This window comes from Fonsecaea multimorphosa, assembly GCF_000836435.1.
Source record: "Fonsecaea multimorphosa CBS 102226 unplaced genomic scaffold supercont1.15, whole genome shotgun sequence".
Classification (NCBI taxonomy): domain Eukaryota; kingdom Fungi; phylum Ascomycota; class Eurotiomycetes; order Chaetothyriales; family Herpotrichiellaceae; genus Fonsecaea; species Fonsecaea multimorphosa.
In genome coordinates, this window is record NW_015971649.1 from 480,988 (window position 1) to 505,491 (window position 24,504).

Sequence of the window (24,504 nt, forward strand, 5' to 3'; positions counted from 1 at the left end):
TTTTTTTTTTTTTTTTTTTTTTTTGGTTTTCTCTGGTTATTTCTAAATGTTGTACTCCATGCCTTTTGACTGATATAATGCAGCACAAGCCTGTGGTGAACGCGAAATTCCCGGGCCGCGGACTCAAAGACCTCTGACTCGAGAACAAGCTTCTGGCCACACAGGGGTTCGATACTCCGTCGCTCAACGAGTCCAGACGCTGACATTACTATCGGTCGGATTTTCGCCGCAACAAGTTGAGAACTTGATTCGAGTGCCAGCCACGCAGGCCAGGAGGATTTTCGAAAAGGCAACAAAGCGTGGTTATCGTCCGCAGGAGGATCTTCGAATTCTTGATCATTACGTTGAAGATGGAGTGAGGACAGGGAGACCTAAGAAAGATACTAACGGGGTTGAACAACCTACGGACATGAATGACGAGGTCGATCGGCGGGTTCTGGCGCTCGTTGAAGAGGACAGCAGCCCTGGAGATCAGGTGGAGAGAAATCCAGCTCGGTAGTTCGCTGTTGATCCGGAAAAATACCGTGCAAGCCACTGAAAAAAGCTGCTGTCTCCGCCAAACCTCTGGCTAGTCACGATATAGTTCAACGCGAGTTCCTGACTATAGTCAAACTTGAAAATAATCTAGCTATTAACCTCCAGTCGTGGCATACACTCGTGAATGTCATTGGAGCAAGTAACAAGAGAAGAAGTAAGGAGAGTTCACGCTCAATCACGAGTCTGAATGGAAGACGATCGCTTCCCGATCAACTCCGCCATCCGCGGGAGGGCCAGCGAACGACCTATGTGGGTTATTGAGACGACAAGCTATTTGCTTCTGAATTCTCGGCCAAGTCCCAAGTGGCACGCTGTGTAGTCAGACTGTGAGATGCAGCGGACGGTCTTCTACTGTCGAAAGAAAGCTGCTGTTAGCTACGAAAGAGCAGGAGAGAGATCGTGAGGCTGTTCAGAGAGCATGAGGACCAAAAAGAAAAAGAAAACGAAAACGAAAGAAGGAATTCATACGCTAGATGCTCACGACTCAAACACAGCCTGTGGAGTCGCCTACAACTTGACGAACAGCTCTCGGAGACTTCACTCTCCTTGGAAAAGCAACCATCGGCTGGGGAGAATGAGCCATTGACAGCTTGAATAACGGACGCGGCATTTGTGACGGACAAGAATGCGATGGGTGTTTTCGTCTCGTGACCGCTTTTCGGTCCTTTTGTAGTGGGGATCTGGACTTCTCCATACTACCTAGGTAGTGTTAGCAAAACTTTAACGACTTTAACGATATAACGGTACTTCAATGGCCTGTCGATCGCCGACGGTCCGGCTTCGGTTAGATGCACGGTCATGCACGTCAGTCAACATCACATCACCTCGCTACCCAATGCGTTTCGGCAGTTATGCAACGATAAATGTGATGGATTGATCAGACATGGTGACAAGGAGCTTTTCGTGATGGGACATAGTGCCATCGTACAAGGAGAGATCAGCTAATGCTTGCGTTCTAGGACCCTACATGGATGTGTCGTCCGTGGCGTTCAATTCGCCGAGCGCCTTCTTCCTCATGAACTGTATCCTGGCCAGCTCAGCTACCATGCCACGCTCCGCTCTCAACTTGTACAGCGTGTCGGAGTTTCTACAGCTCCGTAGATCCGTGCCGCCATCGATGCTCCCGACTCGAATACTGACGACGGTCCCGTTGGGTTGAATTTCCGAGTCCCAGCCATGACTCATCTCTATCGTGTCGTCGGCAGCACATAGGATCGACTGCCGCAAGTACCAGAAACAGTGTGGCCAGTGAGGGTCATCATGGTCGTCTGTCCCAATGTCTTCACCGGCTTTCGCACGCTGGAGCGCTTTGCGGATGCCTGTCAGACCTGTGTACGATCAAAAAAAGTCAATTATTGCCTTGCTGCAGTTTTCTGCAAAATGTCGAGGAATTGAGAGCACATACAGTGGAGTTGGTGAAACCTGATTTGGAATGCGGTCAACCACAAAGGCTCATAGAAATGGGTATTCAATTGTACGACTTACATTCCGATTGCACCCCAGACAGGGAGAGCGTGGATGTCGTCGGGATTCAAGCGGATGACTCCGCTGTGTCCTGACTCCTCCGATTGCCACCAATGGTCGAATTCGTGGTCGAGAGACATATACTCGACGTTCCGTCCATATCTCGCGGTCGTATACGTAACCGTTGCTCCATCGATCGCATTGACACGGTGGACCGCCTGGTGACCGGATAGCTTTCGACCCATCAAGACGACGTTGGCGATCAAGAGGCCACACAGAACAAAATGGCACGTCCATCGTAGCGCCTTTCCCAGCTGCGACAAACGACGGTTGTTGGCGCGTCGGGGGACATGATATGCTAAACCGTCCTCTGTCTGTCCGAGCAAACTATGCTTCTCCAGCTCGCCCTGTTCACAGTTCATTGCAAATGATGGGGGGAAGTATCCTTCTTGGTTGCCTGAAAAAGTCAAGGTTGAGAACCGTGGCTACGAGACGTTTTTCAATGCACACTCGGTCCTCATTGCAACCTAGGGAGACTGGTCCATTTTGTTGATTTATAAATGCCAGCACCTCTAATGGCATACATCTCCCATCATTTTCTTCGCCATCATCGCTTGGAATTGTTATGGGGCACAGAGTTTTGTCTATCGCTTAATATCCCTTCCCATCTGAACTGCTACGGCATACTACGGGACTTCTAATGTAGTCTGATTATTCATGGGGACCTCGTGATCGCTCCGCATTGCCAGCACATGTGGTACATGTGTATCTGACTGGCTGCGTCCTTTTGTTCTTTGACCGCTAAAAAGTAATTGCGTTTCTTCAAAAGTACAGATGAACATGTATGACCCACTTGGGGGTACATGTCCGAGCGGGCGCTACCGCTTTCTGTGACACATCGACACATCTTCCCGCGATCAACGCTTTACCCGAGCCGTTTTAAGAGTTGGCTTATGCACTTCGGGACGAACGGCACTTGGTATGATTCCTCTCGAAGAACTCGCAGGACCCATGTGCTGAGTGCCCAACGTCGCTTGGGTCGAGTAGCGTGCAAAATGCAGTACCAACAGAGATTGACTACCTTGATCAACGAACCCTTTCCTCGTCGAATATATATAACGGCAGCCAAAACCCTCGGCGGGTACTACTCAGCAGCTTTTCCGAGAATCGTTGATAGGGTTTGGTCCAGTAACGGGCCAACTTCAGTCTTTCGTCTTTCTCCTTGATTGTGAAGCTCCCATCTTCCATCTCACCATGAAGCTCCTGTCGCTGCCGCTGCTGCTTCTGCTCCTCCCCACCAGCCTGCTGGCACGGCCGATCAGATTCGCCGACGAGGACTGGCTGCTGCACCCTACCCCTGCGCCGAAGCCCGATTCGTGCGGCCAAGGGTGTCAAATCGAAGAATCTACCCAAACGATACAAGAAATGCTTACCCTCAACCAAGAAGAAACCACGCTTGAGGCGACCCATGATATTGGTGGTTAGCTACCAACCTGCTCGAGACCGACAATGTTCGTCTATGGCTCCTCTGGTCCACAAGACGTGGTCACCCCAGCTCTTGTGCTTAGCTAACAAGTTGGGATGTAGACATACCCATTTCACGAGTAACTTACATCAAGATGGGTTGGCAGGTCCACTGGTTGAACATGGCGAGAAAGGAAGTGTCCCAAGAGCACGAAATGACGATGTGGCTGAACAGAGTTTCCGAACCGGGTTTTTGTTGCAATGGTGACTCTGTAGTCGAACCAGAAATCTGATATAGAAAAGAAATCATCAGAGCGTTGCGTTACAAACAAACTGCTAGAAACCCGATCACTCGTAGACGTAGAGCTGACGGACCTATTAATTGTCAAACTGAGGTTGAAAGGTCCCTTTGAGGATTGCAATTACCTTTGGGCGGACGCCATACTGATATACAGATGATCACGTGATAAATTACGTGATCAGTGTCACATGATTTCAGAGGGGGCTGGACGTCAACCCCTTCACTTTTGACAATATCTCCTATTCCGCTACCCATTTTGGGCCCTTCTTCGTGTAATCAGATTAAGGGGTCCCGTTCAACTAAGTTTTTCAACTAAATCCACTTTAAATCTTCAGCTAAGCTCTTAACTACCAGGTAAGTTGTAACTTTACCTTCTGGGTAAGTATGTTTACCTTAATGTCAAGAGGAAAAACAGCCCCAAATGGACGTGGACGGAAGGCGTAAATATTAGCTCGGAAGGTTCTAAAAGACAGAATTTGATTACAGGGTATCTAACTGATTCGTTTTTACTTCCACTGTTTCAAGCGCGCAGCAACCTCCAGCATGGCAGCCGGCCACCACTGCTGCTGCAAGGAAGAAGCGCTGGAGAACCCGTGCCCATACCTCGACACCAGACCCTGGAGTGCCACAAACGGAAAGTCGCCCACCCACCACGCCTCCTTCTCCAACAGGAGCATCACGGTCAGCCAATGGGCATAGACGTCCAGGGCCAGGAGTTCAGCGGTGGATAGCTCGCGGTCGCCCTCTGTGGCGTCTGTGCGGGGATCGAGAAGCGGGAGCAGCAGGTCGATATACGTCTGTGGCGCGCTGGAGAAGAAGGCGAAAAACGAGCGGGACAGAGGCTCCGCGTGCGAGGGCCGTGGTCGTTGCAGGATGAAGTTTTGGAGCCAGCCGGGCGCCTGTGCGAGGAGGCTGTCGGGAGATACAGAGAACTTTTGCGGAGTGTTAACCTCGGTGTGGTAACGGGGGTCAAAAGGACGGGGAGGGGGGACTTACAGTGGAATCGTATTCGAACGGAATCTTGCTCCTCGGGCAGTCCAGGAATGTGCTGGACATGATGTCGTTCAAGATCTCGTAGGTCTCTGTGATGGAGTCGATCTTCTCGTCTACCTGCGGACTGGCGAGCGCACCCTCAATCCTACATTTCAGTTGCCATGAAGCCTGGTAGAATGTCGACGCCAGAATAGGATACATGGTGTGAAGGCGCTCGGGCATAGTTGGGGCTTCGGTCGGGTCGACCGGCTGGGACGACAGCATCGTGTCCCAGAACGACTTAGGCTTTGAGCCCCCATTTTCGACGAGGTTGGAGTTCAGCGCGACGATGGTCGTGCGGATCCCTCTCAGAAGCAGGATCATGTCCCGGGGCGTCACGAGGTCGGCGTCCTGTTGCGGCAACCCCCTGGCGCGAACCACCCAGTGCTGAATGTGTTGGAAGGCCAGTGCGAAGGGCACAATCACCAGCGCGCTGGCGAGCAGGGGTTGCGTGTCCGACTCGCGCGGATGCGACGTCATGGTCCGCATCTGCTCGAGCGCCAGCGTGTGGTGCTCCAGGCCCAGGTCGAGGATGTGGCGCACTTTCTCGGGATCGGCGTCCGCCTGAGCCATCGTGTCGCAGCACAGACAGGCGGCCGCGAGCGCCAGGACTGCGTGTGAAGCCAGTTCGTTGTCGAGCGCCAGCTTGGCGATCCCGACTTGAAGGAGGAGCCGGTCCTTTTGCCAGCTTGGGGCGGCCCTGCAGGTATGGTGCAGAAAATGGAAGTAGAGGTCCGAGTTTGTGATGTTGTAGGGGTTGGCATCGTCGATGATGCTGCCTTGGCCGCTGCTGGCCACCGGTGACCTAGAGAGCTGTTGTTCTGTCGGCTGAGCCCATGAGAGACCACCTCCAAATGACCCGGGCGGCGATGGAACGGGAGACGGAAGCGATGACCTCGACGGTACAGCAGTCGATTCGCCTGATCGAGAGGATCCCTGGTCTGATGATGCATACGTGCACGTCCTCAGACTCGTTTCACAGAGAGTACAACATGGCCGCTTCTCGTCGCACTGCCACCGGTGTCAGACTTGATATACCTCTATAGCCCCAAGTGAAGATGGTGATGTGCTCACTTTCTTCCGACGTTGCTTGCACGTCAAGCAGCCGTTTCGAGATTTGGCATGAGATCGCCTCGACCGAAACCCGGGCGGGAAGGATTGAGTCGGAGATGTCGACGACGAGGAGCTTGCATGCATGGCTTTGGTGAAGGTTGAGGTTCGTATACCTGGAAATGATGACCCATGTAGAAGAAGCTCAAGAAGGGGCTGCTCTGATATTTGTGTCTTCCCAGTGTCCTCAATCCCTGGAGCCATTAGGGGCATGTCGTCGACGTACTAAGGCAGTTAAGTTAAGCTGACTCATATCTGGGGGGATCAACAAGTCTTGATGCTTGTCTCAAAAGGTCAAGGCGGTTAAGTATGTAATGTAGCAACCCTGCCCGAGTCTTGTTACAAATTCTGGTGCCCACCAGCCCTGCAGCTCCACCTTGATGCGAGACGCGTTGCGCGGTATTCCGCTAGACCAGCTAGCCCTGTTGGCCTTTTGAGTGCCTGTTCGATGGGCTGACATACCTACAGTAGTTTGTGTTACCATCATACCCCTGTATCTTGGCAAAATAGGGCCGTCCACCTGGGATGAAGTCATAGAGAGACCTTTACCTGGGCACTAGGGCACCCATATGGTATTGTATTTCTCATGGTTCGGTTGTGGGTCGGCTATCGTCGCCATCGTGGCTGTGAGCCTACGGTAGTGAGCCTCACTAAGCTTTAGCTTTCCTTCGGCCGGCGAGGCTGAGCATGTGCGGCCGCTAGGCTGGCCCTACAACCGACGTCGCTCCGAAGATCGCTACTCGTCGATTTGGAATGTCGGTTCCGACGCTGGGTGGGCGGTGGGGTTTTATGCCTACCTACCTCGGTATGATCCATATCAATACGAGTACGGCGACACTTAATTTGCCGGAAAGGTCACGGGGACGGAGACGGGAGAGATGGGGTTGCCGCTCTCTTCGGTGCCGACTTTGCAGTACTAATTAATGAATCCGCTACTACTGCAGGACTTGTGGATATGCAGAGAGTGGGAAAGTGGAACAGGATGAGTAATGGACAGAAGGACCCTGATTACAGTCCAAATGCCTAAACAAGGCTAGCTTCTGTAGTATTCCCCGCGCGAGTTATTGCACTACAATACCTGTACCTGGCCCTTGCGGAGCGATGGCAGCGAGTCAGTGGTCTCAAGCGGCTTGAACTGACGCAGGATATCTGATAGACTTGAAACGATACTACTCCCTGCTATAGCTTGGGACTGTGTCTGGGTTGGGGACGGTCGTCTCCAGCTCAGGGTATAGACAGACTTCTTCACCAGCTTGCGAAAGCCACCTGCGGGCGAGAAATTCGAATAATGCCACGCTGAGGCTGAGCCAGCGATGTCAAGCCTCACTGTCAGGGCTCGATGTCTGCGAGTCTGAGTCCGAGTCCGAGTCCAAGTCCGAGTCTTCAACCCTATCTCTCCTTCCGTCCATTTGGTGTCTTTTCTCCCCAGCATTGGGTAAGCAGCCCTAGAAGGTAAAGTTAGTTAAGAGCTTAGTTAAAGCTTGAGGTAAACTTTGTTAAAGGCTTAGGTAAAAGAACCTCCATTAACTTCATTGCCAAAGAAACAAGGCGCTAAATGTACGGAAAGGGAATTCGTACCTAGATAGGCATGGATCAAATCTCTTCTCAACATAGGACACTACTCAGACCCAATCATGAGCAAAGAGAGAAGACCATGTTTATAATTTGCGATTCTCACTGTGCCCTCTCTCGAGAGATGGCATCATCCGGCTGCTGCGGGTTGTGATAAAGACCGCGCAGCATCATGTGGCTCCGGCTGCACGTTCGGCTCTGGTTCAACTGGGTCCTGTGGATGGGCTTTTGAAGCAGATCGAGCTTCCGTCGTGTCGTCATCGCGTGTCTGCGTTTGATGGACCGCTTGGGGTTCTGCTTGGGTGGAATCGCGAGGTTGCGCTGCATCGGCATTCCGTTGCCGTTGTTGATCGATACCATGAGACCCTGACGATGCGGGATTTTGGGGCTCTGGTAGATCCCCACCCTCTGGTTGTGCTGGTGGTTGGACATGACCATTTCCACTCGTTGGGAAATGCTGCTCGATGAATTGATTCTCCGAGGCCAAAGGCTGCAGTGCGATGCGAGTTGCCCGCTGGTCGCCCTGGTACGTGGCAACGAACATGGGATCTGTCCCATCTCGTGCATCGAGGACCGTCATGGCGTCCTTTCTGGTTTTGCCTTGGTAGTTTGCTCCGGCACGGATTGCCGCCGCGATCTTGTTGACGACGCTGTCTACCAGCAGCCCGGCGTACCCAATGATCCCGATCGGCTCCTCGAGGAGCATCGAGCAGTGGCTTGCTGTATATTGGATGATGAGGATGAGCATTGCGGCGACAGCGAGCAATAATCCAAGTATGATGGAGATAATGATGTTATAAACAAAAAGTCGGTTCGTACTATAGGTCAACTGGCCGCTGAGAGAGGTGGGTGTCTGCTTGTGTCGGATCATAAAATCATTGACCAGGAGCGAGTACACGGTTGCGAATACCTGCTGCGAGGACTTCGTGAGAACTTCTCCACTCAATGCTTTCTCTGTGTCGATGAGGCGCGCGTTGTCCAAGATCACCCTCCCAAAGTCGGTGGCAGAGTCGGCTTGTGTCCCTCCTGCAAGGGTCGTGTCGATGGATGTAACTTGATTCAGTTGCGACTCAAAGGAATCCCACCATTGAGGCCTAAGCTCTGTGGTCGCGTTTGCCCTGAACCAAAAGATGGGATTTCGGGAATCCTGATCGAGGGTCATGTTGATCTGTCCCTGCGAGTTCCAGTATGTCGGTATGCAGCTGATGACGGTGGGCAAGGTTTTTTTGAAGTTCACATTGGTAGCGCCAATGATTATCAGACGCCCGCTGTAAAGCGAACTACCATAGGCTCCGCATGTAACGTTTGAACAAGTCTTTAAGTATGTCGTGAAGCCATTGGAGATTTGGAAGTTCGTACTCCAGTAGCAGCCATGGTCGGTACCATTCAGCCACCATGTTCCCCCGTTACCATTAGAACTGTCCTCGATGCGAATCATGTGGGCGCCAACATCATCCGTCACGTCTTGACATTCAAGCCTTGCAAAATACGCCTGTGTCGCAGCCACGATGCCCGGCTGAGAGACATTGCCGCGTGGCAACTGGGGAGACGAGAAGTTCAGGAAGAGATGAGTTCCGTTGGACCACCTTGGATAGCTGCCACCATACACCAGCGTTGATGATGCAGCACCTATGACGGGCGAGAGATCCCAATTAATCGGTTCGCTGAGGCTGGTTGTGGAGTAAAAGGAAGAATCCTGCAGCAATGACACGGTCTTGTTGTTGAGATATGCTTTCTCGACCAGCATGTGTGCCGCTAGCGGACCAAGACCGACTCGGAGGATCTGCGATAGCGTGAAGGCAACGAAGAGATGCCAATGTCCATTGCGCCAAGCTTTGTATTCGCGCTTGACCGGGAAAAAGGACCCGTAGTCCAAGGCAATCGTCTTTCTGGCGACGACTCCTCCATCGCGGGCAAGCTCAATGAAAGGCTGCCGAAACCCGAAAGCATCGACCACAGCCGCAACGCAGAGTCCGTATATCTGGAAGATTAACGAGGGTAAAGTCGTCCACGTCAGACTGATTCTCCAGTCGACTCCGGCGACTGTTTTGGAAGTATTCTGGACACCAACAAAGCCGTGTTTGATGTTGGACAGTGCAATCAACGTTATGATGCCGCCAATGAACGCGAGATTGACAACTGAGAAGATGAGCAATGTGCTTCGTTCAATCTTCCACGACTTCCAGTCATTCCAATTTGGCGTGTTCTCCTCCGTGGGCGAGCTCTTGACACGTCGTCGTTCGCGGCCTAGCCAACCTTTGAGCCTATTGTGAGCAACAGGTTGTGAAGTGATCTTCGAGGTTTCCGACATATTTGACGTCTGTAAGCACCTCGTTGAATTCTGCTCTGGGAATGCAACAGGAAGGGAAGATTGCCTGTCTGCACAAGGAGCCAGAGGAGCACTCATTGCCGTGGAGATCAGTGATTACCATGTGATGTTCAGGCTGGTGCTTAAGCATTCGCCTAGCATTTGCCTGGCATGCTTGATTCTGCGAGCGCCACCAGCGACTAATGCACCACGACCAACTCGGCCAGCTTTCGCATCAGGCTGAGATACAAACTTGACTGCACTCTGGACAAGGGACTAGTGGCCATGCAACACATTGGTTCAGCTCCGCCACATAGGATAAGGATGCCCGGCATTCCCTGCCTGGTTGGGCCAAATAGAGCCCAACGCAGGGCCCGAAAAGTTGTGGCTTGCAGGTGTTTTCAGACTTGATGTTCAGCTCCAAATCTAGAGCGGCTGTGGGGAATGAATTTGGTATGTGGAGACGCACACTTCTTGTTCGAAAGAGCCAATCTCTGCCCTTTTCAGGCGGAGATGCTGCCCTAGTGCTCGCCTGATACGAGAAGGCAGACTTCCCGGTCAACGACAGCATGGCCGGATAACCGGGTAGAGCCTCATCCTGTTCTCAATGTGTGAGACAATGGGGAGGTGCGGAATGACCCCTTGTGATGCGGAATTGCAGTCTATCAAGAGACGTGCCTGCACCAGTGTTTCCGAGCACAAGAACGCCGGTCCTCTTCCCATCCACTTCTCAAGACCTCTCCTTCCTCAAACCTCTGCCACGCCCATCTGGTCATTCTTTGGGCCCAGTCATCATCATGACCTTCTTGATATATGTAACAGCCCTTGCTGTTTTCACGATTTCCACTGCTAGAGGACAGGGCGTCGGCCTATATGGATGTCAGTCGCAGGCTGGCATCACATCGTTAACAGCGTGCAATGAGCTTGCGGCCACCGATTCCTCATGCTTCGCGAACCCAAAAGCCACTGCCTTCATTCAAGAATGCTTCTGTAAGCAGGCTGTTCTCAACAACATCGTGGAGTAGGTGGCCATTTGTTCTTCACTCCCCAGAAACTCGGACTGAGAAAAAGCGGGACAGTTGCGAGAGCGAAATGCGTCTCTGCTACCTCAACGACCAATTCGACTACTACGCCCGCGATCTGCTCGCGGACTGGCATACCTGGTGCAGCACATATATCACCTTTACGCCGACCACTCCTGTCCTTAGCACTCCAACAACAACAGTTCCGCCGGGTACAAATGCCTTTTGTGAAGATTATACCACATCCTGCGCGGTATGGTCGGCCGCAGAATCGGCCTGCTTTGACCTTGACCCCTCAGCTACAGCGTCCTCGTTCTTGAACTGTGCCTGTTCCACCGACCTCCTTTCACTTGCCTCGGTGTGCTTGTACGACGTCTCGACCAGCTGTTTTGGCCGTAGTGCGGTCTTGACTGACATAGCCTTGTTCTCAATTTGTGGTGTGAGTTAACTTCTGTGATACTGGGATGTGAATGACAGACTGATGGCGTATCATAGACGACTTACAGCAATGATCAGTTGATCACTGCGGCGACTGCGCCTGCACTAGCTGGTCTGGCTGGCAGTACTTCAACATCACCATCCGCAGCACAGACGCCAGCTCCGCCGTCTTCGCAGACCGTAGCTAGTACTGCCACTGCCCAGAGCACACGGAGCACACAGACGAGTCCAGCCACTCCTGCCACCAGCAAGCCAACTTCTGGAAGTAATGTCGTTGTTGCAAGTCCCGCAAGTTCGCTGCGAATAGGATTTGCCCTCGCGATAGCACACCTAATGTCCCACCTATGGTAAACTATTGCCACGGGTCACGCACGGCTGTCGACTTGGGCTCGGTGGTATAACCTTTGCAAATTGAGAAGTGAAATACCATGATCGCACCAATCCTTTACGCATCTGCCGTTCAAATCGCCTGCACGGCTGATGTACGAAGAGCACTCGCGCTATGGGGGCTAGCTTTCGGAAATAGCCGATTGCTTGATGAAGGTGGTTTTGAGTTTTGTTCTTTTTTCAAAGCTAGAATGAGCCAAGGGAGGCTTGGGTGGCGGGTTCTGAAAGTTCCCCTGGAATATAATATCCGGGGGTGGATCTCAGCTGTTTAACCCCAGGCTGGGCCAGTTTATCGAGCTCGTGGCACGTATGTAATGTAATGAGATGCTCATACTTGCTGGAGTCATTGGACAGCTGGTTCAATAGGTTATCGACGGCCCAATGTGTTAAGGAACCATTGTGATTTTATGTTCCGAGGCGATCTTCTCTACCTACCAGTCCACCTTTCGGCGCAGCAAGAAGTCTTCAAATCCCCTGACGGTCACAGAGGTAGGTAGGTGGTGCCGAGGGCTAGATTTTATCTACATTCCACACCCGAGAGCGTTGCGTCTATGTTACTTCTCTCAGCATCAAACCCTTGTCTAAACCTGCCTGAAAGCTGGAACCTTCGAACGAGCTATCAAGTGACGCTATAAATGTCAAAAGGCTGCGCAGCGGACGAACCCATCGACAATTTCCCCGTGGCGTTAATGGTCATGAACATCCCCTGGCTGTTCACCAAGTTATAGCCCTTACCACCTCCGAGGTAGGGGATACTGTGCACCATCGCGGAGGTCTTGTTGACCAACTCCATGTTGGCGCCCATGTAGCGTCCGTCGACCGCGCTGCTGATGGTGTACATTCGACTATCCGTGGCGGTCTCGTGGATGACCCAGCGCTGGGCCGGGTTAGAGTGAGAAGCCGTCGCTTTTGTCGCATTGAAGTGCGTGGCTTGGCCGCCGGGGTTGGAGAGTGCATAGCCCGACGACTCAAAAGTGAGATAGCGGCCCTCGGTAAGATAGCCGCGCACGGCCTTGAATCCCTGTTCCGATACAAGGGAGGTCTCTTCGGTCTGGTTGCCGTAAGGAACAGGGGGACGCTGGACGGCATATTGCGCCTCGCAGTAGGACGAGCCGTCCCAGACGCCCTTGCTATCTTTGTGTGGCGTCTTCGCCAGTGGGATGACAGGAATGGAGGTGTTGGAACTGCTGAAATCGAATGCTGCGGTCAAGTCGGACATATGGGCACGCCGCCAGGCAGGCATCTGGTTCGTCGTCACGTTCTTGTAGCCCTTAGCTGCCAACCACTTTTCGAGAAACATGATCTGGGAGTTGTGATCGCATTTCTCGGTGAAGACGTTACCGCCGCGCGTCCACGGCGAGATGATGTAGAACGGGAGACGGAAACCAGGGCCCGAGAATGTGTAACCAAACAGACCGTACGGATCCTCAAGCCACTCGCCCGCTGTCCCGTTGGGTGAGTGGTAAGGGGACACGTGGTCGCCCCAGCCGCCGGTCTCGTCGTAGCTGATGATCAGAGCAGTGGTGTTCCAGTTCTTGCCCTTGGTGACGGCGTTGACCACCTGCTGCTGGAGCCATGCTCCGTCGTGGGGAGAATATGGCGGATGCTCCGAGAGCTCAGTCGGGCCAACAATGTAGGAAATCATTGGCAAGGTGCCATTCGCAGCGTGGTCGTAGAAGTCCTGGAGGCCAAGGTAGGACATCCCGCGCTGATGGAGGATGGTACCGTTCTTCGCCGTCTGATATTGTTTGAACCATGCCAGAGGATTATCATCGAAGTTGTCGAGGTCCTGATACAATTGCCATGTAACACCGGCTTTCTGATAGATCTCGGGTGTCGTTTCCCAGGAAAGCGGATAGCAATTCAAGCCTGGTGCTTCACAGCCAGGCACTTCGTTGTTGTCGATGTAGACACCGCCTTCATTGGCCGTCTGGGGCGATCCAGGAACCGCTATCGAGCCACTAACCCAGGTCACACGGTTCGGGTTGGTCGAGGCTATCACGCTTTCTTGGTACATGTCACCGATCGTCCAACCTTCAGCAAGCGCAAACTGGACGGGAAGATCGCTCCTCTTGTAGTACCCCCAACTCCACGGTGTGTTCTGTTGTTGAGGGGGCTGTGTCAGTGAAAGCGAACAGACCAAGAACAGGAACACATGTGGTATCCTGTCCGAACAGAACTTAGCTATTCAGAACTCACATTAAGGGCCCAATGGTCGTTGAGGCCAAAATTGTAGGCCAGATGGTTCTCCTCATACCCGTTGGACCCTGCGTCCATGCATTGAGTCGCATTCAGCCAGTGACCGCCCAGTTCATTGAGGTAGAATGGGAGTAAGTAGTCAGCCCTTGTGGTCATGGTCTTGTTCACTTTCCTAGATCTGTCTCAGCTGAAGCTCATCACTATCAATAACATCTTACTTACTGATACCACACGGACTTGCCATCGGGGTTTATCTGAACGTTGGGATCTGAAAAGCCTCGAATGCCGGCCATGGTGCCAAAGTACTGCTGAGATATAAGCAAAAAGTCTCGTCGATCAGTGTCCTTTCCGTACATGGTCAAAGGCTCGATTCTCCTGCATGAATAGAACAACATGATCGATGCTTGCCAGAGAGTCCGCGTACACCCTGCTTCCGAGGAAGCCTGTGGCAAGCACAGCGTACAAGCAAGAGGGTAACCGCATGGTGGCTGTTGTAATTGTTGCTGGAACGCTCAAGCCCGTCTATCACTCGAGACGTGCGGGGGGAGATGCTATATAGCGTTCATCCTAGTCTTGTCCCTTACGAGGGCTATTCCGTTCAATTCATCGTTGTCTGTCCGCACACGGAGCTGCAACGACCTATCAACAAGGCTCAATTGGAAAGCATGAATGTACCTCCCGTGCACGTGGTGCTCTCAATTGCCCCTCGCGATACCATACAGGCCAAGGACGAGGCTGCGGGCTTCATGCCGAAGTCACCTTACCGAGCAGCTGAAGGAAGTCGAAGGGTGCGCGATGTGACGATGGGAAAATGTCGTGGAGCCAGGATCTGCTCTGTGCAGGATATGCAAGGTTGTTGGTGTCTAGATTGCCAGATATGCAGACACGTTGTGGCGGAGCCAAGCATCATTCGCTTGCCCAACTTAGCGGACATCCACGCAGCAAGCTTCGATCGGCCGTTTGACAGCAACAGGAAGGCCATTTGAATCCTTTAAGATTACAACCAATGGGCAAGGACTTCCAGCGTGGCGTCCTTGGTCAATTGCCCTGCATCAAGTAGGTGCCGGTGCATCGTCAAGGGGATTTCTTCTTTTGCAAGAGTGGACTGAACGGATTGACGCCCACTTTGTGATCGATGCTGGATGCCGATATGGACTAAAATGGGTCTTGAATGTCGCCGAGGTGTCCGAAAACCAAAAACAGCAAAGGGTGAACCAGTGAACATGTCAACTAATCTCCCAGCTCATAGCCATTCCACTTCCCAAGTGCCATCCGACATGACAGTGCATCATCCAGGTACCCTTGTTGTCGGCTCGAAACCTGATTACGACGTAGCCTCTTTGGGGAACAAAGACCGTGTCCTTGATGATAGGGTTCGCTAAATTGTATGGGCCGGCCGGCGAGTCTGGTGTTGGGGTGTCGAACGGATTGTAGTTGTACATGCCCGTTCCCCCAGCGGTGAACGGCGGCTTCTCACTACTCCAAGGAATTGGAGGTGGGAACACAGAGACAACATAGAAGGAGTAACCATGTAGATGGAATGGGTGGCCACCATCGTCGAGATTATTGATGACAATTTCGACCCATCCAGCAGAACCATCAGCGATGGCAGCATCGTCCTTGGCCAAAGGGATGTGAGGCGACAGCTGGTTTTGGTCATACTGTGCCCGAGCCAGGGAAAGCAACGGTGGCGATTGGGGTGACCAACTGGTGTGATTGATGAACCCCATGGGGATATTGTGGTGCCTGGCCAGTTTGAGTGTTGTGGTATAGACGACAAACTTCCACGGCTCGTCTGACCACGGAATCGGAAGACTGTAGTTGGGCACGGCCGCCTGGAGGTTGTAGTACTCGAGCTCCGGTTTCAGGAATTGTTTTTGGCCGGTCGATTCTGATCCTACTTTGACCGGGAACTTCTGTAATGGATCGAGGGCCGGATTTGGGTACTTGAAGTTCTCATCGTCCATTTCGATCTCAAGATAAGATTGCCTGTCAGGTGCTCCGGTCTGGAGGATTACATCCACGCGCTCTCCGGGATAAACGATCCCCACGCCTTGAGCCTCTGCCATACGGATCTCGTGACCACCATCGACCTGGAAAGGAGAGAAGCTGGCGTTGTGCATCCTCATCGAGAAACCAGTAAGGGAGCCGGTATTGATCAAACGAAGACGGTAGATCCTGCCATTTCCGAGTTGTAGGAAAGGGTGATGACTCCTTTCGCTGAACGGGATACAGTCCACGGGCCTTGCAGGGACCGCCATGTCGCAGGAAAAATCTCCCTTCCCGTTGACGACCAGAGAGTCAGGCACTGGCTCGTTTCCAAAAGACCGAGAATTCATGTACCAGCGGAGCACTTCAGTGCTTGGTCGGTGATACCAATCACCTACCAGCAGCAAGATTTCCTCATCATAGCGATATATTTCTTTCTCGTTGAGCTGATCGAGCGGTCGATGAACCACAAGACCGCCATAGAGCCCGTCGTCGCGCTGTGTCTTTTCGTGGCCATGGTACCAGAACGTGCCGAATTCTTCCTCGGCGATGGTGAAATTGTATAAGTAGCTTTCGCCTTCTGGGATGGGGTCCTGAGTTAAACCAACTGCGCCGTCCATGTTGTTCGCACCTTTCATCATTAATCCATGCCAGTGTATAGCAAGACCCTCGTCGCTCAGAAGATTGGTGACGTTGACAATGATTCGATCGCCTGAGCGAGCCTCAATCGTCTCGCCTGGGAGTTGGCCGTTGATGAGGTATACCTCTTTGCGGACACCATCTGGGTATCTAAAGCCCTTGGTGATCTCCCAACTGAAAGTCAGTGTTGTTGGCGGGCGGCCAATATGGTTATCGGGGTGGAGTCTTATTGCAATATCGCCAGCGGTCTGTGTTTGATCCTGCAAGCCAGGCCCCCATAGCGTTTTCTGGAGGCCTCTAAGCAGCAATGAATCCTTTGCAAGTCGATTGAGAAGCACTGCTGACACTATGAGCAGAAGAACCAAGCCAGAGATAAATCCAGCCGTTCTGAACCCCCAGGACGGCGCCTGGAGAGGTGCTGCAAATTGGTCCTTAGGGGCTGAACTGACGACGCCATGAGTGTTGTCTGCTTTCAAAATTCCAGCTTTGCGTCTCCTGGAGTTCGTTCTCTCCATGATGTTGAGATCAGACCGATGGTGTCGGACTACATAGAGCCCAAGGTCAGGTGCGTCAGCATCATGAGCCTATTGACGTGGTTGGGGGAATATGCCTCTGGGCGTTCGCCGGAATGAAAAGCGAGGCTGCTCAGGAAAGGGTCTCTGTGCTGTGGGACTGGCAGCTCCTCCCGGAGGCTATTCGTCAAAGCTTCAGAGACCCAAAGACAGATCATTCCTCATTGAACTCACAAATCTGCACCGTTCATCTCCGTCGTAAGGGCTCGGATCCGGCACAACTTCGCTGAATGACAAAGCCCGCTGGCCACACTTTCTCCCGCAAAATAACACCCAAGCACAGGACCTGTATGAGCCATGATCTAAGCAAGGCTTCGCTTTCTGTGTAAAGCGGCCGAACGTGACCGAATATGCCGCCAGATCAAGGGACACAAGTCAGTGGAACTCGCAGACGTCCTAGAGCGATAGTACAAAATGTTTTTGTCCCTCCATCAAGCACCATTCCTCTCTCCAAACCACATCCAAGGGAAGTCGCTGCTCTGAAACATGTCTCTGTCGCCGCAGAATTTCGGCCTCGTTAGGGAAGGGATAGGATGTGCTGTTCTCAAGCCCATTCCTGTCCCAAAGCTGAAGTCCGACTACATCTTGGTTCGCACGGTTGCCGTCGCGCTCAACCCCACCGACTGGACAAGTCTCGACGCTGTCGGACAAGACGGAACCATTGTCGGGTGTGATTACTCTGGGATTGTCGTCACTGTTGGTGAATTGATGAAGGATAGGTTCAAAAAGGGGGATCGCGTGGCTGGCTTTGGCCATGGAGGTGAGTTGCACGACTCATCCATGAACTTCTGGGTAGGCGAGCGTGTTCTTACCCGTCTCCACAGCCAACGACTTCAACCCGGAGAATGGTGCTTTTGCAAAGTATATCGCCGTAAAAGGCGCCCTCCAAATGCACATACCCGAAAGTGTGAGCTTTGAGGCCGCATCTACCGTCGGCGTTGGGGTTCACACCGTGGGCTTTGGGCTGTACAAGTCCCTGGAGCTTTATCCCCCAGGAGAAGGCAAGAATGTCGACGCTGACAATATCCTCATCTACGGGGGAAGCACGGCAACTGGGACCATTGCTATCCAATTCGCACGCCTGTGAGTACTGCCTCTTCCCAAGAATAAGACTTTTGTTGGCGTCGCCGCTCATTCAGCGATTTTCAAGTTCAGGTCTGAATGTCATAACGACCTGCTCTCCAAAGCATTTTGAGATGGTCAAAGCCCTCGGTGCGAGCCAGGCATATGACTACGTAAGTTCTGCCGGTCCATGTTTCTTCCCGTGCCTGCTATACATCACACACACGCTGACAAGTTTTCAATTCATGATGTCTGTCTCCAGCATGTCCCGGATGTTGGCAGACAGATCTATGCGGCGACAAATGGCAAACTGAAGATTGTGTTTGATACGGTCGCCACAGAGGCCACGGCACAGATCTGTGCGGACGCCTTTGGTGACGCCGGAGGGGTGTACTGCAATCTCTTAAATGTTGACTGCCCTCATCCAAAGGTCCGATCCGAGTTCTTCCTCGGCTACAGCCTTTCGGGCGAGCCATTCATCTACGAGGGAGAATTCTTTGACGCACAGCCGGACGATCTGGCCTTTGGCTCCGCCTTTGCGCGAGTCGCCGAACGGCTCTGGCGTGAGGGAAAGTGGAAGCCGCATCCGCAGCGCGTGGAGCGTGGCGGCCTCCTCGGCGTCGTAGATGGGCTGCAGCAAATGATAGAAGGGAAGGTTAGCGGTGAGAAGCTCGTTTATCTCATTGAGGAGACAGAATGGCCTTGAGGTGGCCAGTTTTACCCAAGACTTGGAAGATGTGTGTCGGCTCTCCAGCCTCACCAACCCCTTTCCCACCATCCTTGCTTGGCTCAATAAAATGCTATCAAAGTTTCGGTTTCTTCACCAGAACAAAATCATGCTCCAGTGTCCAGAACCCGACCGTTTTATTGCCCTGCGCGTCGACCCTCTCGATCGTCTCAATCCCAAACTGCTTCGCCAGCTTGCCATCTTCCGACCATCCGAACTGCTTGATGAGACTCTTTTTCACTCCAAAGACTGGGTCCAGCGCGACATTCGTGCTATCACTGGAGTACAATGCCGTGGTGAGTCGGACGCACTCAGGGTGTTGAAGCACAAAATGCTTTTCGCGCGACAAAGATAGCATCAGCACAATCTCTGCAAAATACCTGGAGTGACTGGGGCAGACATACCACATGCGCCGGCCGCACATTCGATCTGTTGAGCAGTCTCAGCAGAAGTCCGACGGGTCCATCGTACGGAATAGGGTAATCGACTGCCCTGACGCCGACCAGAGCAAATCTGCCTGCTTCGTCCGTGTGAAAGATTCCGCGACAATCCGGTTCATCCTTTTCGGGATCCTGCATGTCGTAGAAGCCGTTTCCATTCGTCTCCCACACATCCACTGCGGTGCCGGACAGCGGATTGCCGTCGGTATCAGAGACCGTACCGCGGATGAGCATAGGCTCTCCGATAGCACCCTTGGATGCAATCGATTGGCCGTTCTCGAACTCGTGAGCGTCGTTGTGGAAGGGTCCGAGAACGGACGACTCTGTGGCTCGAGGGGCACTTGGATTGTTGATCGCGTCGACCAGTGCCGATATACCCAGGACATCAGAGAGGAGGATCATTTCTTGTCGGTCTGGGGTGCAAAACTGCCCCACCTGTGAAAATAAAACTTTCAGTCCTTTTTGAACCGGAGGCACACAGATCGTGAGCAGCGATTGTGGTTCACACAAACCTCTGTAAGGTATTGCCATGCCGACTCCCACTCGGCGGTGGTCAGTTTCGTGTCACGGACAAAGTCATGTGAGTACTGAATCAGCTTTGCGACAACGAACTTCAGTCGCTCGTCGTTGATGTTGGACCCAAGTTTGATGACATGGGGCGTCAAGTTCTCAATCGTCAGATCGTCTGGTGAAGTACCATTTGCGACCGCCATCTTTCGCGAGCTCAGATTCTTGTGAAGTTCGTAAACCGTAAGCACAGGCACCAAGCAGAAGCACGCGGGCTGTAGCTCGCTTTATGGGGTTTCCTTCACCTGTAGCACCACCAGTGAAACCCGGTGACGGGCGACATAAGAGAACGCCGTGTGCCACATGTCTTCAAGCTGCGAAGAGCCTTCAAGGCCTTTGACTTGGCATCAGAATCTTAATGCGGAAGTACGCCGTTGCCTTTTCTGGCATTTTCCTGGGGCAAAAGTGAGGGGAAACGGAATATTCCGAGAGTGACTGTTCTCAGAAGGCTGCGGAATAGTCAGTGATATGTAATCCGAGTATATATACCGAGCCCATGGGACGGGGTGTAGGGGTTATTCCGGGCTCAAAGATGACTGTTTACCTTGAACTTTCTAAGCATCATCCCGTGTTCCTTGTCCGGGCCGATTTTGTCTTCAGTCCATTTTAAGCACCTCTGCTCCTTTTGCCGGCCTTTTTCTCAGGTCTGCCGCTCACCGTGACGGCTTACAGCTACGTCGAAGACCATGCTGTAAAGGGTTCCCATCTGGCAAGAAGAAGACCCAAAAAGGCTGCACGTGAACTCTTCGTGGTCCTCGTCGCTGCACAAAGACTGTTGGTGAAGCGCATATAGTTCTGGCAGCCAGTGACACGAACGATGACGATTCCCTGTTGCTGGATGACCATTTCAGGAGGTTATCATCCGATATATATTGAAGAGCAAGTTTCGTTAGTGTTGACCAGGCTAAGGCGGTGAGTCAGAATGATCAGGCTCCGAATTCGACGCAACCTCCGCTGTCAAACCATCGCCAGATCGCAGGTCCCCGAAGTCTAGGCGAGGCAAAATGGCTGCAGCTAGAATAGAAGCGATGCATGACGTGAATGCGATGACTTCAAAGACTCAGAACCTATCCGAAACCAAGGTATCTCGGTTGAAGAAAGTTGACTTACGGCAACATCTCATCGCAGCAAAACCGTACGCAGCTTGCATAGCAGCTCGCGTGTCGCCCGGCACAGAGCTCAGGTAGTCCACATCCTCTAAAAAGTGTCTGAACATCTGAATTTCGGACATCAGTGATTTGCTTAGATCCATTGCGCATTGTTGACGCCAAGTTACCTCTTCAGAAGCTGGATCCGTGCCGATACGTTCTCGAAGCTCTTGTATTGCCAGAAAGCGCAAGAACGCCGAGGTGATCGTGACCGCAAGAACTCCCCCAAAAGCTTCAAAGACCTGGAACATACTGATCACAACCGCTCGATCTATCAATTTGTTAGCCCCTTTTTCTTATGTAGGACCGCACCTTGACCTTGTGATGGGCTGAAGCGGATGACACAAACAAGCAGGCAATTAGGTGGTGTGCCTGCCAACAGCCCAATGAGGCCCACTGTAGGCAAGAAGGCCCAGTGATTTGGTTCTAGAGGATGTCAGTCACAGTGATCCATGATTTCAAGACAATTACGGTACCGGTCAAGCCCTGTGACAAGATCCAAAAACACAGTACCAATAATGACAGTGTTGCGATCAATGGGGACCTTGGTCCATATCGCTTTACAAATCTTGCACCGATCACGGCCCCCACTGTCATGGATATCATGAAGACCGATACAACGATTCCATGGGATTTCCCTAGTCCAAAGTATTCTACTTGGGCATACAAAGGGAGCAGGAAGACGACCTAAAAGCGGATGAGTTTCTGAAATCCCTTCGGAACTGCAAAGAACTGACTGAGTTGTGAGCGACCATGAATAGAAGCAGGCATATGAACGGTCTTGAGAGATTGGCGCCAAAAATGAGGCGTACAGGAATGATTGGTTCGCAACTAGTCCGAAGCTCCCATAAAACGAACGCAGCGACGGCTGGGACAGTCATGACAAGGAGCGAGATGATCACTGGATGCCGCCAAGGAAGATGCTCGCCTCCTAAAGACAGTGCGATGAAAGGCGGTAGGAACACAAAGACGCAAAGGAATGCTCCGATGGTATCGAATCCGGAGTGCTCTGTTTGACGCTCTTGAACCAGGTCCGTTGACTTTCTTTTTTCGAGTCGTCCTGGCCATGTACATCGAGGGGGAAATAAGACCAATGCAAGAACTGGCACTGCTAAGGAAGCTTGGGCAGCAAACATCCTGACATGGTCAGCTTAGTCTATGGCCAGAGACTGCTGCCATAGAATGAGGTTGAACGAACGCTCGCCAATCGCTCGCTTCTGTTACTAGCTCACCGGTTGGGCCGCCGGTAACCCATCCCAATGTCTCAGCGACGACTGAATAACTATGCCATATTGCAATATCACCGAGGGTTTGAGTGTCTGAAAACAGAATCAGTCACTAGTCTGTCGATGTTTGCAACCGGACTGATGTGTTGCGCCAATCCTACCATTCCACAGCAATGTCGCCATCAATCCAAGACCAGCACCGCCGAGGCCCACGAGCCCTCTGGAGGCCACGATGAGAGGCCATACGGAAGAAATTGAGCAGCAAGAAGTTAGCGGTTAACCCCTTTGTTATCGTGAAACTAAGCTCTCACCATAAGACATTGCCGACACCGAAAAGGATACTGCTGGCAATGACCACGGGCAACTTGGCCCCCTTCTGGGCTAATTTACCCAGCTTCTCTGAATGTGAGTGACGCTCTAGGTTATTACGGAGAGTAGGCTGCACAGACCAAGGGATTGCTGACGGTATTGACGATAGCATAGACGATGACCAAGAGGCTTGAATTACGAAACTGAGAGTATTGAGACGCTAGGGTCATTGACTTAGTAAGAGAGAGAAGCAGGAAAGGCCACCGCACCTATCTTTCCGTTTTGCGCGAGTACAAACGATTCATCCACGGCCGTGACGAAACCGCCCCAAAGCAAAGCTGCTCCCAGTCGTGCAAACGCCAATCGCTTTCTCTGAGAAGTGCTTGGTTCGTCGGATCGTTCCAGAAGAGGAGTCGTATCACTTCTCTCGGAAGACATAGGTCTCGCAGCTGAATTGGGCGGATCCCCAAGAATCTCGCAGTTGTTCGAGGGTAATGAGTGTAAACAAGCAGACTGCAGGATTGCACCTCGTACTACTAGTATTGCGTAGGTGAAAAGGCTTGGCAAGGAGGGGGAAGGTATTGAGATTATTAGTTAAGAGTCCGTGGTATCCTGGAACCATCGATAAGATTGATGAGGACTATCTCGCTACAAACAATGAAATCAGGCAAGATCCAGAGTCCAAAACAAATACAACTATCTGAGCACGTTGGATATGCGACGTTGCGGTCTTTTTCTACTGACTTCAGGTGTCAAGTCTCCCTGCCTGGTCGCTCTTCTATCCATTTTGACTCCACCCACTATAAGGCGCTCGCTTAGCATGAATAGGGAGCTCCGGGGGGGGAGTCTTCCTGCCTGGGGATCGTACCATTGCCATAAAGCTCCTCCCATTGATCTTCGAGTGTTGGTGGAATCTTCCAACCCAAGCTTTGGTATGCCCTGTTAACTGCGAGCGAAAGAATGGTCCGATGGAGTCAACTTCTGCTCCGAACTGTGACTCGAGACGCACAAGAGGCCGTCAATTGCCTAATAGTCCGCCAACAAATGGCGAGATATTCCGTCTTTGTACTGAAAGACAAAGGGATTGAGGCTCTGTTCCTGCGTTCACGCACGCTATCTTACATTGCTGTTAGGAAAGAGGTTGCCTTTGCTTCTGCCGGACTTGTGTAGGATCAACCGATCGGACCAGACTTCTTCGGCCAGACTGAAATCTCATTGTGTTCGATACAACCCATGCTCAGGCACCAACTACTGTCTCAAGCAATGAGCAGTCGCTCTCTAAGGAGCCCAGTCTTGACTACACATAGCCTCACAGTTCACTCCAGGCAGACAATGCATTTTCAACCCATCACATCCATATTATGCCGTCCCCTACCCTTTTTCGGCCTCTCTGGACGCTTTACTTGGCCTCGACGGTATCCCAGAGAAAGTAGAGCGCTAAGTATATACAAGCTTCCCGAAGGCTTGTCTGATCGAACATTTATCAACCGGCTGGCGCGTGCCGTAAGTTTCAGACAACATCCATCTTCGTTACTCATGATTTCTATATGATTTCTGCAACCATTCTCAGGTCCCATGAATAAATCGACGGTGAGATTTCCCCCGAGGGATGTTCGCGTCCGCATGGGGTCTTCTGCTTGTTTAATGGCCCCCCAGCCAGGGGATATAGTCGCTCTGGCTCTACCGTAGATCTTAGAGTCAATCGACAGCATTGTCGAGTCCGGACTGCTAACAGGTGGAGCATTCTCTTCTTGGCCTTCAAATCCGTAGGCGGTCAGCACACGGCCCCTGACGCGGCTCAAGAGTTGATCATTCCGCATCTCATCAATCTGAAAGAACATGGCGATCATTCCTCAATCTTTGTCCAAAGGGAAGCGAAGGCTTGTGATTCCCTGTGCAAAAGCCCCACGGAATGGCACAGTCCTAATTCGTCTGGTGGGTATGCTTATCCTAGGTACTCATTCCAAACAAGCAAGAGGAAAAATCCTCCC

The 24,504-nt window shown here is 52.2% G+C and overlaps 10 protein-coding genes across 10 annotated transcripts in view; 3 read left to right on the top strand and 7 right to left on the bottom strand.

The window, feature by feature from the left end:
- Z520_07536 (uncharacterized protein) overlaps positions 1 to 499 on the top strand; it is a gene marked incomplete at both ends in the record, with an annotated part of 861 nt that extends 362 nt beyond the window's left edge. Inside the window, one exon of the mRNA XM_016778033.1 lies at positions 84 to 499. Within this exon, the coding sequence (XP_016630939.1) occupies positions 84 to 499 (416 nt within the window). The remainder of the gene's footprint in view (positions 1 to 83) is intronic.
- A 1,001-nt stretch (positions 500 to 1,500) lies between these two features.
- Positions 1,501 to 2,423, bottom strand: Z520_07537 (uncharacterized protein; the record flags this gene model as incomplete). Its single annotated transcript, XM_016778034.1, has 3 exons — positions 1,501 to 1,865; positions 1,943 to 1,959; positions 2,023 to 2,423. The coding sequence occupies 3 exons, from the start codon at positions 2,421 to 2,423 to the stop codon at positions 1,501 to 1,503; spliced, it is 783 nt and encodes a 260-aa protein (XP_016630940.1).
- Positions 2,424 to 4,272: 1,849 nt separating this feature from the next.
- On the bottom strand, positions 4,273 to 5,995 carry Z520_07538 (uncharacterized protein; the record flags this gene model as incomplete). The annotated part of the gene is made up of 3 exons (XM_016778035.1): positions 4,273 to 4,698; positions 4,763 to 5,809; positions 5,873 to 5,995. The coding sequence occupies 3 exons, from the start codon at positions 5,993 to 5,995 to the stop codon at positions 4,273 to 4,275; spliced, it is 1,596 nt and encodes a 531-aa protein (XP_016630941.1).
- Positions 5,996 to 7,610: 1,615 nt separating this feature from the next.
- On the bottom strand, positions 7,611 to 9,791 carry Z520_07539 (uncharacterized protein; the record flags this gene model as incomplete). The annotated part of the gene is made up of 1 exon (XM_016778036.1): positions 7,611 to 9,791. One exon carries the CDS (start codon positions 9,789 to 9,791, stop codon positions 7,611 to 7,613), a length of 2,181 nt encoding a protein of 726 aa, XP_016630942.1.
- Positions 9,792 to 10,585: 794 nt separating this feature from the next.
- On the top strand, positions 10,586 to 11,599 carry Z520_07540 (uncharacterized protein; the record flags this gene model as incomplete). The annotated part of the gene is made up of 3 exons (XM_016778037.1): positions 10,586 to 10,809; positions 10,868 to 11,249; positions 11,306 to 11,599. The coding sequence occupies 3 exons, from the start codon at positions 10,586 to 10,588 to the stop codon at positions 11,597 to 11,599; spliced, it is 900 nt and encodes a 299-aa protein (XP_016630943.1).
- Positions 11,600 to 12,254: 655 nt separating this feature from the next.
- Z520_07541 (uncharacterized protein) lies at positions 12,255 to 14,317 on the bottom strand (the record flags this gene model as incomplete). The annotated part of the gene is made up of 4 exons (XM_016778038.1): positions 12,255 to 13,736; positions 13,835 to 14,006; positions 14,057 to 14,139; positions 14,189 to 14,317. 4 exons carry the CDS (start codon positions 14,315 to 14,317, stop codon positions 12,255 to 12,257), a joined length of 1,866 nt encoding a protein of 621 aa, XP_016630944.1.
- Positions 14,318 to 15,060: 743 nt separating this feature from the next.
- Z520_07542 (uncharacterized protein) lies at positions 15,061 to 16,977 on the bottom strand (the record flags this gene model as incomplete). The annotated part of the gene is made up of 1 exon (XM_016778039.1): positions 15,061 to 16,977. The coding sequence occupies one exon, from the start codon at positions 16,975 to 16,977 to the stop codon at positions 15,061 to 15,063; it is 1,917 nt and encodes a 638-aa protein (XP_016630945.1).
- Positions 16,978 to 17,520: 543 nt separating this feature from the next.
- On the top strand, positions 17,521 to 18,802 carry Z520_07543 (uncharacterized protein; the record flags this gene model as incomplete). The annotated part of the gene is made up of 4 exons (XM_016778040.1): positions 17,521 to 17,794; positions 17,859 to 18,117; positions 18,185 to 18,269; positions 18,359 to 18,802. 4 exons carry the CDS (start codon positions 17,521 to 17,523, stop codon positions 18,800 to 18,802), a joined length of 1,062 nt encoding a protein of 353 aa, XP_016630946.1.
- Positions 18,803 to 18,899: 97 nt separating this feature from the next.
- On the bottom strand, positions 18,900 to 19,976 carry Z520_07544 (uncharacterized protein; the record flags this gene model as incomplete). The annotated part of the gene is made up of 3 exons (XM_016778041.1): positions 18,900 to 19,157; positions 19,228 to 19,698; positions 19,776 to 19,976. 3 exons carry the CDS (start codon positions 19,974 to 19,976, stop codon positions 18,900 to 18,902), a joined length of 930 nt encoding a protein of 309 aa, XP_016630947.1.
- A 758-nt stretch (positions 19,977 to 20,734) lies between these two features.
- On the bottom strand, positions 20,735 to 24,354 carry Z520_07545 (uncharacterized protein; the record flags this gene model as incomplete). The annotated part of the gene is made up of 5 exons (XM_016778042.1): positions 20,735 to 20,880; positions 20,941 to 21,046; positions 21,107 to 21,249; positions 21,297 to 21,404; positions 24,198 to 24,354. 5 exons carry the CDS (start codon positions 24,352 to 24,354, stop codon positions 20,735 to 20,737), a joined length of 660 nt encoding a protein of 219 aa, XP_016630948.1.
- Between the last annotated feature and the right edge of the window lie 150 nt (positions 24,355 to 24,504).